The 20,058-nt window shown below is 32.4% G+C and overlaps 1 protein-coding gene across 2 annotated transcripts; it reads right to left on the minus strand.

The window, feature by feature from the left end:
- Positions 1-635: 635 nt before the first annotated feature.
- Positions 636-14,782, minus strand: LOC126975234 (uncharacterized). 2 transcript variants are annotated; one of them, XM_050823030.1, is made up of 3 exons: positions 14,531-14,782; positions 7,394-7,776; positions 636-1,618 (listed from the first exon to the last, which is right to left on the minus strand). In XM_050823030.1, exons 1-3 carry the CDS (start codon positions 14,595-14,597, stop codon positions 1,169-1,171), a joined length of 900 nt encoding a protein of 299 aa, XP_050678987.1. In that variant the 5' UTR covers positions 14,598-14,782; the 3' UTR covers positions 636-1,168. The 2 variants fall into 2 exon arrangements, with proteins under 2 accessions (XP_050678987.1, XP_050678988.1); XM_050823031.1 differs by lacking the exon at positions 14,531-14,782 and adding an exon at positions 10,254-10,463.
- Between the last annotated feature and the right edge of the window lie 5,276 nt (positions 14,783-20,058).

Here is a 20,058-nt window from a genome sequence, read left to right on the forward strand (position 1 = left end):
AATTTTTCTATTTCAAATCTTCAATCAGCAAATAAAAGTACTTTTAACAGCCCAGCTTTAAACATTTTTCAACCAATAAAACTTCTATAAAGTCAACTGCAAAAAGCTACTTTACTATCTATGTCAATATCTTATCCTTTTTTAAAAAAAATATACAATAATTATTACTTTCATTTGTGGTTACCATTAATAGCACTGTTATTTAAGATAACATTATTAAAAAAATCACTGTAAAATTGTGAAAATTGCGATCACAGTACCTAAAAATGCGACAAAGGGTGTCAAATTTTTCACATTTTCGAAAAATGTCCATCATCGCTTGACTAAGTGACATAGATTTTTTTTCTTATTTTTTTCATAACTGGTATTACCTTGGCCTCTCGTCCGGTACCAGGTTATCGTTGAGTTTTGGGACATCCTGTATATCTACTAGTAGTATCAATGTAAGTTATTGAGCTGTTAAGATTGGTAACCGGTGATACTACGAGTAAAGTGGCAAGAGTTAGCTAGTATAAATTTTTGGGCCCCTAAAATCACTTAATAACACTTACATTTGAAAGTGTTGCGCTTATACTTGTACAGTAAAAATGCCACGTGACCTGAGTAAAAAGGAAAAAAAAATTAAAATTCAAAAATATAAAAAAAAATGTTATTTATTTCATTCTTATATCTAATATCCGTATCAATTTGCAAAATATCATAACAGATTCAATCGATTTCATTGAATATTTACAAAATTCAAACTCATATCAGTTCAATTAATAAAAAAACATCAGCTCAATACATTCTCAATCATAAATAAGCAACTTAAATCCTCTAAAAGTCTTTCTTTTCTAAAATACTAACTAGTAATACTAGCTCAGATGAGTTAATACTTAATGCTATCAATACGTATGAGATAATAAATACTTAAGTCACATTCACAAAGTCCGAAGGAAAAGTAGACGAATACAAAGGAACTTAATTAACCTTAAGTACGAAGTTCAATAAATTAAAATTATACTAATAAATTAGAGAATACTAAATATCACAGAGAAAGTACCCATTAATCAACAAAACATAGTTTCGTCAAACAAATCGGTAATACCACTTCAGAGAGCGAACAATTGTAACAAATAAATAATTAATGACGTCATCTCGTTGAATAAATTTAAAACAAAAATAGACTTCAACTCGAAGAAGTTTTATTTCTGAGTCGTTTGTTGCCTTTCTTCTCTCTGAGCTTCGCGTGGAAAGCAGCGCATTTCTTATCCCCTTTCTTGTTCAATGGACACCTAAATTCAGAGTACCAGTTGTTCAATAAGTTGCCGTACGCTCTAAACGCAATGTAATCGTTCTTTAGACACTGTGTCGCGTCAACTTTCATTTGTAGCGAGTCCAGTTTCAGTTTGCTTTTGTCGAACGGCGGTATGGTCATGTGGACAGCCATCATGTTTTCGGCTATTTCCGCAATTGTGCTGTAGAGGCGATTCAGTGTATCCGCAAGGAGTTTCTCCCGGATTGCCACGTAATTGTTAAAAGGGTCGTCAGTTAAATCTACTTGGACGTTCCGTAGCCTCGTGAAAATGACTTCATACTCCTTCAACGTTTTATAAAGCTTCGGCATCAGATATGTAAACTGCAACAAAAAGAAAAATTTGTTATTTTTTGAAATATACCATCCAAATATTTATGTATATTACCATATATCTAATATAATTATTTGTGTTATCTTTTTGTCTTTAAAGATCATTGTACAATAATAGCCTTTATTATATAAGTATTCATACGCAATTGTGTAAATATTTGCGTGAAATATCTCTAAAGTTATGATAGCTAATATGCCGTCAGCATAATATGGATGAATTACGTGCGGTCTCTAAAAGCGCTTTATCGTGAATATTATAAAGACGGCGACAGAACTAATTGGTGTCGAGGCTGTATGATACAGTGTCGTGAACCGTGCAACAAATAGAATGCTCACCGGTATAAATACTTTGGATGAATTAACTCAGGAAATTTTATCAAGTAATTATTAAGCTCTTGGTTTTAATTCGTTCATAGTTCTAAAGCAGAAAATAATAGTCATACATATAACACGATGGGACATAGACTCTATACTATTTATAAAATATGGTTGTCGTTAGAGCCTTTTCATATTTGAATAAATACACACTGAATCACAATGAAATGTACAATTTAATTACATTGTATTCTAAATGAAGTAATTGTACTGTTTTTGATATTATGTTAAATGTTAAAAAAACTAAAATTGTAGTGTATGTCAGGATATCTTCGGCAGTTGTTTTTTTTAATGACATTAAGGGACAAGCAGAACAAGACTCTCAGCTGATGGTAATTGATACGCCTTGCCCATTACAATGCAATTCAAAGCGGCACTACAATTGCGCTTTGAGACATAAGATGTTACGTTTCATTTGCCCAGTAATTTCACTACCTTCAGACCGAAACACAATAACGATTACACATTACTGCTTCAAGGCAGAAAAAGGCGCCGTTGTGGTACCCATAATCTAGCCGACATCCTGTGCAAAGGAGCCTCCCACTGGTAAACTGGTAAGTTGTGAAAACATTCTTTTATCTAGTAATTATTCTTGTTTTAAGTATGGAATGAAATGACTTGAGAAAATTTTTATTTACGTAAACATATAAAGGCATTTGTAAATAGTCAGAAAATGTTAATAGAAATCGGTTTTTCTTTGTTACAATCTTTTTTCGTGATTAAATTAATCATTTTTAAAATTAACATTAACATTTTCCAATATATTCCATAAAGGAAGTAAATCCAAACAGTTTTCACAAGCGGGATAAGTAGGGGAAGATAAAGAATACAAGCAAATTATCACATTGAGTTGTGATAAATCTCAGGCCTACGACAATATTATCCGCGGTAGGCGATCCTTACACAAATGATGGATGTTCGACGCGGACGGGCGGACGGTACCACTACACGATTGACCGGTTTCTGTCCTACTACAATTGTCTGTTCAATTGTTTCCACTATAGTTCTAGAAGTTATAATTAAATATTATTGTGTTGTTTATTTTATATTTCTATTTTACCAGAAATAAATACATTTTCTGCGGATACTTTTCTACGATTACTTCTTTAAATATTTTATTATTTTTCAAATTTTAGATTCTTAAAATAAAATAGACTAACGGCAATACTTATATCTAAAGTTCATAATTTTTTAAAGATTTTTTTAATCCCTAGAAGCTTTCTCCGTATAAATTCTCTAAAATACTTATTTTAACAATGTATTTATTTATAAATAATTAACTTTCCTATTCTCCAGTTAAGTATTAATATGGGGATTATTAATAATAATATTATATAACGAATTAAAGAGTTTACGGAAAAACATTGTAACGGAAGTATTTCAAGTTCAATGTTATAATAAAGTTGTTACGTTATGTCATGAAATCGTTACACATCCCTGACTAACAGTTTCAGGAAAACTGTCTGGTATTACGTGCGCTTCAAGGAAAATATTTGTGACGAATCCGTAGCGCCACTTGTAATTCATTATATAATAATTCATGTGTCTCCCGCGTTCTGAATCATCCCTCAATGAATGTGAATCACTGGTCAAAATTATTTCTGACAGACACTCATATACATACTCGTATATAATACTATCTATTAGTTACTAGCTGATGCCCGCGACCTCGTCCGCGTGGACGCTATGATGTAGAAAATATATATTTTGCATGCAACAAGCGTGATAATATGAAGCCTATATTATGTTGTCCCAACCTAGTGTTAATATTGCAAATTTGAATTTAATCTATTCACTAGTTCGCACGCCGCCGGACCGCACCATATTATCTCGCACTCAGTTTGGTCATCGTTACCACTATTAAAAATATTTGTCCAAATTATGTAGCGTGAATGGCAAAGCTTATCTATTATATTATAATATTTTTAATAACAGAATATTATTTTCTAGATTGCTATTCATTAGTCATCGTTGTAAGGATATAAAAAAGAAATCAAATTATTAGAAGGACAATACAAACTGATTTATTTATACTATCATTGATAAATGTAAATCATAAATTACTGTGTTCTCAAGAATCTAGACCATCTGACCACCTTTTTAATTCAAGTATTTATTTATAGAACTGAGTACATAAATAAATTCTAGTTTTAAAATCGTAAATGTTTTTAAGCGTATTCACAACACTGTAACTTTATTTAAGAGCTATTAAACTAGAGCCTTTAAAATTGATCTTGAATCTTTTACGGTTCATAATCCTATTGAGATGAAGGTATTGTGAGGGGAGAAATTGTGGAGTGCACATAAACGCGTCGCGGCTGAGAGCAAATATGGCGAAGTATAAAGCTGAAAACCCGACAATAAGTCGTATTTTCACTTTAAAGAGCTGGTCTTAGCTGTGAAACGTGTCAGAGACAAACGCAATGCGCCGGAATCGTAAGTCCACATTAGTCTCACTTGGACAAATAATGTGTTTTTAACATTTCGTGTTGTTTTGTTAAATCGTAAACACTGAGCAAACAGTGCGGGGACCAAGCGGCCGCCTGCGCTCTATCACTGAGAGAGTGTTCCGTCCGCGCCCTCTGCGTTAGGAATGGAATGCTTGCTCTTTACGAGCTGAAATACATAATCCTTAGTTATAACTTTACATAGGCACAATGGACCGTTTACCCACAAAGCCTACAATAAATCTCAGTAGAAACCAAATAACTCTCATAATCATTGCAATTCTACTACAAATTTATCATAACACTATAGATATTACACAACATAGCTTTAACAAAAGCATTCACAAAATAAAACCTACAATACGATGCAATAAAAACAAATAGGATATTGAGAATAAAAAATATACCGACGAATTGAGAACCTCCTCTTTTTTTGAAATCGGTTAATAAGGATACATCATGTTTGTTATAATGACACGTTTTAATAGTTCACTTGTAAACTTGAACCTTTTATTATATCGGAAAATATAGTGCTAATAGTTTGTAATTTGTTAAAAGATCGTAGTAGTATAGTTCTATTGAATAACGAATTTAACCGTAAGTTCATTCTGCTGTGTTACTGTACATTACAATTACTATACTAAACCTTTAAGTTATTTATTCCGTTTAATATATTATGTCTCGATATAATAAATTTATAAAAAAAATATCGTTGAAGTCTTATCTACACTACACTCAACCGATGCTTGCGTTTTAACAAATAAATTATCCGGTATTTAATATTTAAATTGTCCATAAGTCAACTAAGAGCCGATGCTAAGATCACTTCACTTCTAACGCTTTCCTTTGCCCAAAGTTAAATATTTAAATTACTTAAGTGGGCATGCATTGACGAACAGTCGAAACAAACATATGAAATATTTAATATTCATTGAGATGGATACTGGGCAACACCACGTTTGCGTGTTAGAATATTGTTCTCTCGTGCTCGGCCAGAAGGGCCTCAAGAGTCAGGACATGGGAGTGTAGAAAGCACACATACATATTGTTTCATGTCGTATTAACTTTTGTGTACTAATTAGTGGGTGTCCAATATGAATAAGTAATAGAAAGTCGCGGTCCAGATGTGTGCTCGGTAAATAAAAAAAGCTTTGAAAGATCCGTTACAATGCGTTTGTGGATATTTTAAAAAGCGGAGGTGTATGAATATTTAACATAAACTTATTTACCGCTATTATACCTTTGCTTTTAATTATCGATGCACTCACTTGCAAATAAAAGGCATGTTGGTATAATCAATTAGTTGGTTTGAGTTAAAATATCTTACTCAGGTACAAATATTTTCTGTCAATATTAAACGAAAACAAATCTTGATATGAGTGTCGTAATATATTTAAATGCAGCTCATTAAGTCGAAAGTTAAATAATTTGTTTGGCATTTTAGAGATCGCGTGCGTTTCTCGAGTTCGGACGGCACCATCTATGCAAATTTCTTCGAAACATTTAACTGGATTGGCTGTTCTGAACCCACACCGGCTAACAAAAGCTTCAGAACCACGCTCCACCATTATATCTTGACCTTTATACAACTTATTATGGTTCCTCTCAACAATAAGATTGTATATTTATTTGAGATCGTTCAGAAGTGGACTTGAGTGTGTCGCTTTTAATTACTTATCACTTAAAGACATCATCATTTCAACATATCTGACAATCTTTACATAAAATGAATATTTGCCAAATGGTGAATTTATAGATTCTTATATATTTGTCAAGAGGACCCGACAGAGCTGTTCTGTCAATAGAAAAAATATGATATTAGTATTCGCGAATAATGTAGCCATCGGAAATGTGAAATCAAAGTTAAAGAGTTAAAAATGAAACAAAAACGTATTACTGAATGATTTCATAATAATTATGTAACAATAAAATGATAAGGATTAATATCGTATTTTTGTTATTTTACATTACCGCTTTTTAATTGCCAATTTTTTAAAGTATTAAAATAGATATACTATGTTATCCTTAAGAGATAGACAGATGCCATCGCGGAATTTTTGAGACCTATTTATGTAGGCAATCAATTCCACTATAAATCATTTTCTTATATTTCTAAGGGTATACACAGCGTTTTAGTTTAACAAATATTGTTAATGTATATAAATATGTTTACAAAAACTTAACAAACTACACGAGAACCTCGCTATCCAATGGTGAAATCAGCATGAAAATCGGTTCAGTAATTTATGAGTTTATCGCGAACAGACAGACAGACGCGGCGAAAGACTTTGTTTTATAATATGTGGTGATAGTATGCGGCATTGTAAATTAAGGGCTTATAGTTATTATCCTTAAGTACAAAGTGAAGTAAATATACGGGGCGCAAACGCCGGCCATGTGTAATTTGGCTCGACGAAACCTCATTTATGTTGCAACGGTACCTCGGGCAGAAAACACAGCTAATGTACACGAGGAGTCTTTGTCTCAAATAAGGCAAAAATAAATTAAAAACGATGTAAAAACACTGAACGCAGAACAAAAAGGGCGATGGGTTGGATTACCACACCCTCCAGACGTGAAATGATCGGGCCGCGGTAATTACACTGTCAGGATGCTCAAAGCTTAAAACTACATCAAGCATGAAGGCTACTAATATTAAAAATACGTGACATATTCCACACATATTGAAATACTTAATTAATCTTTATATATAAATCCAGTCTGCTGATGTTTGTTTCCAGTGAACGCCTAAACTAATGAACAGATTTTAATGGGGATTACTTCATGGAGTGCTGTTTAGTTAGCATCTGCGAACCGTAATCGTTCTAAGGTCTAGAGGAAAAATGTTGGTTAGGGATAGGGCTTTATAGATCTGTTCACATAAAGAAGAACAAAAATACTTTTTCTTAAATATAATACACTTAGTATATTAAACAATAGCTACCTTTCGTTCTGATATCGAACTTCCCGGTTTTCTCGAAGATCTGTAGTCATGAAAATGTATATCAACGAAGTTCACTGCGGGCAACCAACTCGGCATACCATCTCGGTACTCTCTTGTTTCATTTAAAACCTTCTTATCTTGATCAAAGAATCTTTTTGTATTCCTCAATTTATGCTTAATTTTTCTCGTGGCATTTTTGTAGTTTTCTACACTGAGGTTTCTCGGCCGTTTTATTGTTGCCATATCTTTGGTAAGTGCTATATTGTCTGGCTGTCGTCTCTGATGTCGTCTTCTGTGTTCTATCGAACGGGCTTCGGTCGGAGTTAAGCACATGGCTATTACAACAACTACCGATGCAGCTACCAATAGCCTTTTGGGAAAACCTGTAACAAGAAAACAAATAAATAAATGCATTGCCAATCGTAGTCTAGGTTTTATTTTACAGTGCGTAAATGAACTCTAAATAAAGTTTAAGGACGATCGTAAATAAGTTTATTCGAACATTATCTTGAGAACACGTATGCAGGCGTTTTTGTACAGTAAAGCATTCGTAGTAGAATGATGCATTCCACGAGCGAGTGGGAGACATAAAAAATAATAAGCTGCGTGATTTTTGAACGCGTTTCAACAATGTTAATACGGTGTACGATCTTCATCTGACAGACAAACTTTCTCAGCCCTATTACGCGAGCGCAGACGTGATTTTTTGATAGTTTGTAAACAGAATGCTTTTCCACATAAATTATAAAATTGATCTGAGTACAGCGTTTAATACATTGTTTCGTCGCTTTTGAAATTACGCAAAAATAATACTAAGAGCTACTCTTTCGATTTATCGTTTGACTGTTATTGAAGGTTTTGATGTTTTGCGTCGTGTCGTAAAACATGTTTTATGTTTGTACGCTGGCTCGAATGAATTGTGTATGAGACTTTCAAACTTTTTAACAGATGCACTAGACTTGGTGCGGTGATATGTAATGTTTGAAGCAAACATGTAGAAAGTTATCCTTTCAAAGCCCCTTTGTTGGCAGCTCTTAGAGAATCTCAAATATTCATTTTTCTTTACAATGTCACCCGCACATTACAGATAGAATCCGTATCCTAAGTATTTGTTTATATATATATATAAATACGTGCGTAGGATTCTCGTTACTGTGATTAAAATGTAAAAGGTTATTATTAAGTCAAACAACAGAGGAACCGGTGCTATACCTATTACACTAGTTACGTCAAACAAGGATAAGCCGATGTTTGTTGACTGTGAATCATTTGGTTTATTAAGATGTAGATTATTTGCGACAAAAATATTTATGATATAATTAAAAACGATGCTTTTAGGTGTATACTTTTAGATTAACTTCTTAATAAATTGAATTACATTAACATTTTAATCCAAATCATAAATATCACGATATTTTGAATTCCTGTCGCATCGAAGATAGTTTTATGTATATAAGCCATTCGGCTCACTGATGGTTTGGTATCAATAGAGTTAGTCAAATTAAGCCTAGACGGAAAATAAAAGTAGCTTATGACGTAATTGTATTCCGTGATCACTGATTTTGATATTAGATGCATTGTTATCAAACAATGGTTTACGTTAAAACTGATACTAGTTAATAGTGACGTTGGCACGGGGATTCCCCAACAGCTTCACGTTATGCGAATCATCTATCTCTCTGTTTACTCACTGTAAACTATTTAATTATGGTATAATTTTGCGAATTATTGTTTTAGTATAACAATAGGAATTGCTCCGTTTTTATTTGAGAATAATAAATACACATATTAATAAATTATAAAAAAATTACTACTTAAAGTATTTTTTTTTTACATATTATGTATACTAAATGAAATTACTTATTAGCCTAAAGCCTAGATTGGATTGTAAATAATAAAAATAGGGGTATTTTCAAGTTTCTTAATTCAATGTATTGTCACATATGTTTATTTAATTTCACTCATTATGATATTAATGTAGTTTGATCACCCATTTCTTAATTAACTGCTATTTAGATTAATTAATTTAAATGCTAAATATTTTTTTATAACCTACGTTTATTTGCTTTTTATGTTTTTGTATTGTTCATTTTAAGTCAATTTAGAATTGAAACTAATATTCCAGTAGACTTTACACATTATCCACGAGCTGATCAAATATTTCGCTTTTGGCACCTACGCTTGAAACTCGACAGTTTATTTCATGACTGAAAATATGGATTACTTACAAAATCTCACGATGAAATAATTATTATAATAAACACTGAGACAACATCGATTAAGGCATGTGAAAATTTTATAAAAATATTAGATTAAGTAAACGTGAGTTAGATGAAATTTATTGATTAATTTAGAAATTGAATGCATTTTTTGTAAGAACAATAATTAAAAAACTCAAATGGATTGACATACTGTTACAATTAAATGATGGAATTGGAATTTTGAAGTTCATACTGTAAATAATACGACGGCGGCTGTCATCAAGTGTTCGGGGAACCGTCTTTGATGGACCGCCGATATTATGTTGTTCATTCTCACACGAAGTGCCCGATCAGCTTAGCCATACTTAAATTGTATTGTCCACTTCCAAAAACAACAACCAATCAAATTATAACAATTGAATCACTTACATTATAACACCATCTTTAGATGTCAGGTATTTTAACCATAAGTTACATACCTGATCTCTAAAATAACTTAATAAGATTTGAGCACCAATGTTTACGCTAAATGTCAAGCAGTTGTGTTTACTCAAACAACTAGGCATTTTTTTTAATTCTACCCACACTTGTTGACAAAGTGCAATTCGAATATAAAACTAAATGATATTTGCGACACAAAATAATAATTAAACACACACCAGTTAAAAAGACATCCATGAACAACGCATTGAAATAGCTCCTTCGGCCAAGTCCATATTCATTTGAAAATGTAATTCCAAAACATAAAAATACGCGATAAACACTCAACACAAACACTTAATATTTTCGGGGGTTTATGGCACTGCGGTGAAGCCACGCATGTTGTCAACACAAGAGCGAACAACACCGGCGCGCGGGCAAAAGTCGCTCGGCGAATGAGCACCAAAATGCGGCACGGTACATGAAATAGCCAGTCCAACTATGCGAAAACCCTACCGGATACGAACTACGACCCTAACGGAGACATCCTTTCAATAAGTAATAACCAACACTCGCCCACAACCGTATACTGCGATCTACATCCAATTAAAGATTATTGATTCACGTTACTGAAAATTGCGTCATTTTATTACTCACAATAGAATATGATTTGGAAGTTTGCGTGAGAATAATTTAGGATTTTTTTGTGGTAATTTAGAACGGATAAGTCGAACGGAAATAGCAATTAGTAGGATATGATTTTTCGATTAATGTTGTGATTGATTTAATTAATTATAAACATAATGAATCTCTATTCCATTCGCTTTCTAAATCTTGTGCAAGTGAACAATTATTCGGCCGCAGCTTGGGCGCTGATTCATTGATGACTCTATTCAAGTGTAAGTTTTTATCGGACATTATCTACACTATTAAATATGTGTGATATATTAATGATATGGAAATATTATTGTTTTAAACCTTTTATCTATATTATATAATACAATCGCTTCTGCGTTTGTCTTGTAATGTTCTTAGATTTTTCCCGTTGAGGAATGAGGAAAATTCTAAGATTTTATGGGTAAAATATTACGTTTACCAGACTTTCTTAAAATAAGATCTGAGACATTAGTATAATATATTTTTATATTGGCCATTAACGGCCAAACATTGGTTCTTCTACAAGGAAATACAGGAGACATTTTCACTTTTATACTATAACTTTCGCTTACATTGGAATTTATTGAAAAAAATAAGAATGAAGAAAATAACAATCAAAACAACTATATAACGTGTCAAACATCAAATATATATAGTTTTTGTAAATTACTATAACTTTAGGTTCCTGAAAGTTTAAGATAAAATTGAATGGCCATATTTGGCAAAAACTGCAATATTTGCAGTACACTTACGTAGAATAGATAAATCACTAAGCACACAGCTAGACGGACGTTACAGTTCGGTATTTACGTAATTTGACACAACATTTTCACGTTGGCCATTACGTCGTCGCTTATCGATGCTGCGCTCGTCATCGACAAACAAACTATCATTCATTATCTCAATAATCGACTATTGACACCTGTTATTATCATGACACGAGTCACGATTTTTTATGGAATGAATTCAATAAGTGTGTAGGCTATTTGACAGAAATTACCGCCACCTGCTCTGTTTTCGGAATCGCGAAACTTTTAGATGAAATTACTTCCGTGTGGTTTTATATGCTGATATCACAAACTATTACATAAGTTTCTTAAGTGCAGTGAGTATTGACTCGGTTTTTAATGTTGTTGGAATTGGTCAGATCAGGTATCAGTTCCATTATTTTTTTTGGAATATAAATTATGGAAAAGCTAGGTATCATTTCTCGATGAATACATCTCCCTATCATTTTACAAACGTTACCGGTGGAATAGGTTTTTGAGCCATGGGGATAAAAAATTGATAATTTTTTTCTATTACTATGTTTCCCGTGGTCAAACTTGTGAATGATTCCGATGGGCAAATGAATCTTATTAATGGTCATGATATTATGCGGATTTTTCGATCACAGTTTGTAATAAATAGGTCTCAGAGTAGCTGTAATTTCGGGAGAAGAGATAATATTCGTAATCTTTATCACTGATATCAAAAATACCACCTATGATGCTCAGTCAAATGGATTGAATGTTACTGTAAGCTTTGAAAACAAAAGAAACGTGAGCTCAAATTTGGAATGCAAAAAATCGTCTTGAAATTATTATAAAACAAATATTTGGTTAAGCGTGCACAATAAAAAGTAACTCGTTTTATTATGAGCCGCGTCTGCTCTTGAACAAACACGATGATAAAAAGAAACCAAGGAGTGAAGTTGAAGGCAACCTAACTGTTAAAAAAGAAAGAAAGCGAAGGTTTTCAAACTTCACATAGGATCGCGATTACACTAAAACGTATATTAGTATATACTCAAGCTATCTGAATAATATATATCTGAAGGTGATTTGTATTTTTAAAAAAACTACATAATTATAATTGAAATACAATTGATAAAAAAAAATCTGAATTTAAATAGTATTTAATATACCAAATAATGATAGTAGAAGCCAAATTACAGTAAGGCATTATTCTTCCCCTTTACCATAATACTTATGACAATTATTTGCCATTTTGATCTACACGCACTAACATTTGTAAAATATAAGAGGATTTCTTCGATGGTCATTTGTTTTAAATATTTGTACATACACTTGAAATGTTTACGTTCACATGTTTTTGTCTCCTGGTTAACAAGGCGAAGGCATTGTGTCTGTGCTTATTGATAGTGTCAATATAGGATTATTATTTCCATGATTAATAACGCTACCCGTAACTTTAAGTACTCAATGATATATGTAACAAACTATTCTTGGGGTATTTCTTGTGACGATAATTGGGTTATAGGCTGATGTACATTAATAATAATCAATGAATAAATAAAGTCATCATAAAATTAAAAGTAAACATAATTCTATCACACAGATAGATTTTAAGCGTTTATGATTTTTTGTCTGCTGTTAATGTAAGTTTTTACACACGTATCGAAGCAGATACCATCTTCATTCCATCGTATGAGTGATATGATGTCACAGCATTCGTCAATTAGTAGTTTTTATGTGATAATAAGATTGTAATTAGTTTAAGTAGAGGGTTTCCGGTCGGCGATTGTTCTGTACGTTTACTCAAACGAATCCACTGGTTTTTACCTCGTATTGTGACGTGTATGTAGAATGCTATCAGTTGAAAGTAATAATGCTTAATTGTTAGCTGAAGGCATCTCTTGATTGGCTTTGGATGAAGATTGAATACACAGGACCGCAGTCTGTGCATGTGATTCTTCCATGTCCTGTAGCCGCATGAGGAGTAATTAAAAGAACAATGACCTTAATACGTGACTGGTCAATTGTGAATTTGATACAGCCTTTCGATGATGAAAAAATTAAATTAAGACGGATTGTATAGTAACGAAATCCGGGATGGCTTGTCTTACCGATGACTCATGGATTTCCCAAATTTTCGCGAAACTCGTCATAGTGGAAAGTGCTTGAAAGCCTACAAGGGCGGTGTCGTGTCTCAGAAATTACTCTGTTATTACTCATGTTCACTTAGTATTATCTATAATAATGAAATACGAGTATACGTCTTTAAACTCTGAGGCATTCATTTTGGAACGGGTGGTAGTTTTTTTTGACTTTCAATAAGTGATGTCACATCCTATTTTGATTAAAAATATTTGAATTTTAATTTAAAATAAAGACATTAAGAGACGTATTATTATTAATTTATGTAATCCTTGAATAAAGTAAGTGATTTTATCAATGAGAAAATAAGTATTAAAATCTCTCGGTTTATCTATAACAATGTAAAGACGAGTTAGAATTGAGCATTATGTATAGTTTAAGTTAATTTAAATACCGTAAACTAAACAGTGTTCACTACTCGCGAGCAGAATGGCATTGTTGCCGCAAGATAAATCAGCATGTATGCGTCTTCTAAGGTTCCATCATTTACCCGTTAACGCCACAGTATAAGCAAGTGTCAAAATTGTCCGACTGAAAGTAACAGTACGTCAAGCCGTTCTACTGTGTTTTATGTCACGTTAAACTGTCACTTTTGTAAGTTTGACTTATGGGACTTAGTGTTATTGTGGCTTACTGTTTACTGCACTGATTGAGTTTTGTAATAAAATGTGTCTATGTTTTTAATATTTGTAATATATAAGCTTTGTATATAAATATTCCTTCCTCAAATCTAGCAATTAATTAGTGTAAAAATCCAGCATCTTAACCTAAACACAATTTCTGCGATTTTAATTAGCAATTAATTATATTTTACATAAAAGTAATTGAGATGGTTTCCCTTTAACATTTTCCCGCCTGTAATTATAAACAGCTATCTATTTGTAATTTACGTGATATGATAGGCTCAAAGTATAGTTAATATTTATATTTCTATCTGATGTAAATTTAAATTTATGTAATAAAATATAAATATAATTTACCGTTAAATTTGATCTTCATCGTCCTCCTTAATGAGCATCCATTGCACAATGCACAATTATCGATCATCTTTGAAATAATTATTACTATCACAGTTACTAAATACTCTTTGGTTGAATGACACAGTTAATCCTATTCACTGGCACTTCACAAGAAAACAATAAATTGTATAATCTGTGTTTCAATTTAAAAATGGAACGTGTCTACCGCTTGGCGCTTTCGGCTCGCGTTCAGGGCTATGCGCGGTACTCAGTTCGCCGCGTTACGTATAATGTATGTCCTGAACGGATTTCCACAGCTTTTATGTAGTTGGCGGCGCTCCCGTGATAAAGGGTGCAAAAAATGGATTGTTTGCAGAGGGTCCATGACGTCACAGATACGACGTCGCGCGCGATATAAACGTAATCAGGCATATGTGATTACGCCATACGCTTATCCAAATAAATAGATGCACATGGTCCCTAGCCGGATCTTGGATAGGTGTGCGAAAATTTACTCTCATAGCATATTTGTTAATTCTTACTTTAATATATTACTCACTAAAACTTATTATTTATTTTATGAAAATCACTTCAATTACTCATAATTTAATAAATTTAAGCGATAGATAGATATTTTATTTGAACACGAATTTTATTCAATTTGAATTTTTACGGTTTTTTTTTCTTCAAATATTGTCGAATTAATATTTAAATATTTAAAAAAAAATATGAAAAATTTTTTGCTCTGTAGAAAAAAGATATATACAGCATGAAGGTTATGGTTTGTTAGTAACTACGACGTACCTACAGGAAACTCTCCTTGAAGTAACAAAATTCAAAGTTCGACAGGCAAAATATGACTCTAACAACTGAAGGCCAGAGCTTATTTTTCTGTGCTTCCATATCTATAGCACGTGTTTAACGCGGATATATTCCACATTTTAACACTATCAAGCCCTGATATGACGTAGGTTGATCGTTCATTTGGGAATACTACCACGTTTCCACGTCATTTGTAAAATTTGTTAACACCTTGAATATTATCAATTATTAAGCAGACGCTCGCGACTGTACGAACAGCTTTATAAATAAAATCGAATGCAAATTCAAACCATACCTAAGAATAGATATATTTCGTCTAACCAGAGATATTGTGTCAAGTGAACTGAGAGTTTCTACGGTCTCTTTCTATATTTTTTTTCTTTTTTAGGCTAATACTAATTCTAATTACTAATCAGCTAATGATACTTTTTGTATTTCGTGTGTTATTTATCTATTGAATAAAATTTATTATAATGCGTATATAATGCAACAGGATAAATTATTTTTAAAATATTGAATCTTAAATTTTGGCAAATTTGTCAATAGGTCACCAAAATATATTAGAAAAAATTCTCTATGAACCTATCTCAGGCTAAAAGATCTTCGTCAGGTTGGTTATAATTTAATTTAAGAAAGATTAAAAATTACGACAAAACATCAAACTTACAAACCAGAACAAAATACTAAGTGTTAATTTTAATCACTATACAAGTTTTTTAGTTTAATTGAAGTTATACTACGAATGAAAAAATGAAAAAATTATGAGAGAAAAATTTTAAGATGCGCGCGCATCACTGTTACACAAAAGTAAGAGGGTGAAGTTTGTTCCTAAAATTTTCTGACGTTTGCGACATTCGTTATTTTTTTTAGTTTCGACGTCCATTGTTAGGAAAGGGTTCAAGCCCGTACAGCCGTATTCGTTATTTAATTATTAATTGTCAAAGCCATCGTTGCAACATTTTTTCAATATTGTTCTTTCTACAAACGTATAATAGCACGAGGAATAAATAATTTTAAGGATTTTTGCTCTGTTAGGCCAAAGAAGTATAACTTCTGGCGTGCATACAAAAATACACACACACACACTTTTTTAGCTTTATTTATTCAGAGGATTGGTATCAAGACCATCAGCTCAAATCAAAATACAATAAAAGAGGAATATTTAAATAATTGTTCAATATACTCGATTACAAGAAAAGCCCCAGTTAGGTTTTTGGGCAAAAAAAATCTTGCTGTACAATTAAAATCTGCAGCAATTAAAATCTAAGATTTTCTTTTTGTTACACTTCTCCCATCTGGATTCTGGAGACACCGATCAAGAATTTTTTTTTGGTAGGGTGAAGAATTTTATGCTAGACACATAGTAATTCGCCTAAATTTCTAACATGCCATAGACAACAAATTTAGATGTTCCACAGACTAAGCAACATCGTATCTAACTACATATTCTGTTCTCTTTCTATTCATGCCTCATTTTATTAACTTGGCGCGCAAAAATGCTGGCATACTAAAAATAGAGATTGATCGGGTAAACAACGATAACCATTTGCAATTTTAACAACGGGGGTGTTGCGTAGTCTATCTTCCCGCCTCCGAGAGAGTACCGCCTCTCGATTTAAATCCCAAAATAGTCCTCTTTGATTGGTCGCTCTTGCAACAACATCAGCTATTACATGCAACCGTTTACTCTATAATTGGGAGAATCTAAGTGTAACTTAGCCGAATTTAAATCAAATAATTCAATTTCTTTGAATTGTCACTTCATATGACTGAAATGATTTATCGTACCAAGTATGAATTACCAAGAACATTAAGATATTAATATATACTTTAACATAATATATATTTATATGGTTATAGAAATTTTCATTTCAACCTTCTTTTTATTTTATTCAAATTCTACATAATATTTTAATACCAGCTGAACCAGCAAACGTTGTTTTGCCATATGAATTAAATTCTCCGTGCCCACTCGTTGTATTAATTGTCATATGTAATGAAATACCATTGCCTGTATTATTTGTATTGCGAATATATACAAATCTCATACAAAAAATATCATTTCAGATAAGTAATGACCTTCTCCGAATCAAGCTGCATCTTATGGTGTTAGTATTATTTCGATCGGTTCAATAGTTTTCGCATATATCGAAAGAAAAAATCGGCTCTCTACTGATTAGTAGAGATGTTCAATTTGAAGTTAATTCTGTACCCTTCATCTCGAGAATCCGTTGATTTGTTCGTTTGTTGAGTCTGTATATAGAGTAATGTGCCTACACTTATTAAAATATTAGGCAATGTGGTTTTGTACTACACCTGCTCGAAAGTGCCTTTGTTTTGACTTGACAACTTGGGCAAAAAGTTGTCATTACTTTCAGATAAATATGCAGAAAATCTTTATGCACATCTATTAGTAACATGGTTCAGCCGGCAGAAAAATATATAAATAAACATATTTGACATCATAATAAATATTTTAGATATCAAATAAATTTCAATCGCTCACCGCATTCAATGTTAAAAACTTAGCTAATTTATACATTATATATATCAGTATATCTTGCTGATAGACAACCTATAAAAACAGGTCAGGTTTAATACTTTAGTGTGCGTGACAAGCTACGTTTTACACTCGCGATTTGTATGGCACTTTGTGTTAGTGTGCGTGCATTGCTTAAAATAGAGGTTGTTTATCTAGTCATATATAGATGTATAAATATTCTAAGGTGAAAAACGTTATTAATATCAATTTATACAAATATTTACTACAATTTACTTGTTAAAATTGTAACACTGTCTTTTTATTTTTCTCCTAGATATAGTATAAAGTACTATTTATACAGTTACTCAGATGTATTGACACTCGATTCCTATAATTCGTGTCCTGGACAGGAATCGCTAACTCACCCCCCTATCCTTTTTCAACTGCCTCGGTAGCTTAACGATAGCATTTGGCAACTTGCCGTGGTCCAGGTCTTTGGGTTGCCCCGGGTTATGGAAAGTGGTATTGGGTTTTCTATTTTTTTTATGACAATAAGGGGCAAAACCAGCAAGACATTCAGCTGATGGTTATTGATACGCCCTACCCATTACTATGCAGTGCCGCTCAGAATTATTGAAAAGCCCAAAAATTCTGCGCGGCGCTACAATTGCGCTCGTCACGTATCCATAATCTAGCCGGCATTCTGTGCAAGGGAACCTCCCATTGGTAAAAAGTAAAGTGTTCAGGCATATATTATAATTATGTGTTGGCATTTGGTATTTGTTTTTTTTCATTTTCAAATTCTAGCAAAGGTTATCTAATTTAGATACCTACGTGTCAGTTCATTCCAGGTTCATCTTATGAAGCAAGTTGTCATCGACTCGCGGAATCCTCATCGTTGTGTTCCTGGATTATTATGAATGTTATTAATGAGTATGTTCGTATTTCCTTGTATGATATCGGTACACTGGGAGTGTACCATCGTTTATATTAATAGCTTACTTGCTAAGAATTGCTCGTAGAGCATTAATATGTAAAAAATTTGTTAAATAATATGAAAAAAAAAACACCGATATTTTCAGTATATTTTGTGACACTCGCAAGGTTAAGTCTTTAGAGCGATTGAAAGGAATTAACACATTTATAAACGATTAGATTGAACGATGTAGCCTTACTTTGGGAAAAATTTAATAAACACGCGCTTTGGCTGATCGCTGATCAACTTCAGTACAGCATGTGAATTCAACTTAACTAATGGAGCTTCAACAAACTCGATGTTGAATCGAAATGATGAAAAATCAACTCAAGAAAACTTTTTTTTTCATCAACTCTTTAAAGGCATAAAAGGCATTTATTTTCATAAAATTTAATTTAGAATTCTTTTTGATGTCATTTCTAATATACTAGATACAACTACCGCTTCGGAAACAAATGGCGCTCTGAGAGAGAAGAAGCGGCGCAAGAAGCTCTCCCAGCATTCTTTTTTTGCGCTCTTTTTAATAAAAATATACAATATTGTACTTTCATTGCTACTGCTATGAAAAAATCATAATCTAGTCCCAGGCTGTCCGATCACTTAGATATTCAGCTGTGGAGTAATAGGATTTACGACAGAGGCATTTTTTTATAAAACATTTAAATTTATTTATAGATAACGCCTGAACAGGGACTTTATTATAAAAGTGTATACATTTACCCTTAAAGCTATTATGTATATTATTTAGATTTAGTTGAATGTAACTCGTGAAATTGTCGATTTCAATCTACGTTTTGCTACAGTTTAGTCTTAAAGGTTCATTGATTTGTGTTTGTTTATATGTTACGCGTTAAATATGATGAAAGATTTTGAAATTAAATTAATACTATAAGTCTCTAAATTGTAAAATAAGTCTCATTGAATGACACTACTGATTATTGCAACAATCATACAATAAATTCGTCATTCTCCTCCATCCAGGTCACCAATATTTCATCTATTTTAAATCAACTGTCTGAACGTGTTCACTTGAAGTAGTTTCCAAATTTTATTTTTCGTTGTGCTACAAATGTTGGTCAACTTAAATCTAACCATGACACTTTTATTGTCTCTTGGGTTTTAATTCGTAGCTTACCTGTTCGTATAAACACAAACTCTTGCATATTTTTTAAATACAAATTTCTGTAGGCGTATTGAGCATTTTATTTTATTGGTATTGAAAGAGACTGTGCTGTCACACTCGGATATGTAACGTCTACTGCTGGACGA

The sequence above is a fragment of the Leptidea sinapis genome, chromosome 35 (assembly GCF_905404315.1).
Source record: "Leptidea sinapis chromosome 35, ilLepSina1.1, whole genome shotgun sequence".
Lineage (NCBI taxonomy): Eukaryota > Metazoa > Arthropoda > Insecta > Lepidoptera > Pieridae > Leptidea > Leptidea sinapis.

Excerpts from the sequence above, each read along its gene's own strand:
- LOC126975234 (XM_050823030.1), bottom strand. The coding sequence starts at position 14,597 with ATGATCGATAATTGTGCATTGTGCAATGGATGCTCATTAAGGAGGACG. Across the intron at positions 7,777-14,530 it reads GATGAAGATCAAATTTAACG|GTTTTCCCAAAAGGCTATTG; the intron begins GTAAATTATATT and ends TTCTTGTTACAG. Across the intron at positions 1,619-7,393 it reads GTTCGATATCAGAACGAAAG|TTTACATATCTGATGCCGAA; the intron begins GTAGCTATTGTT and ends TTTTTGTTGCAG.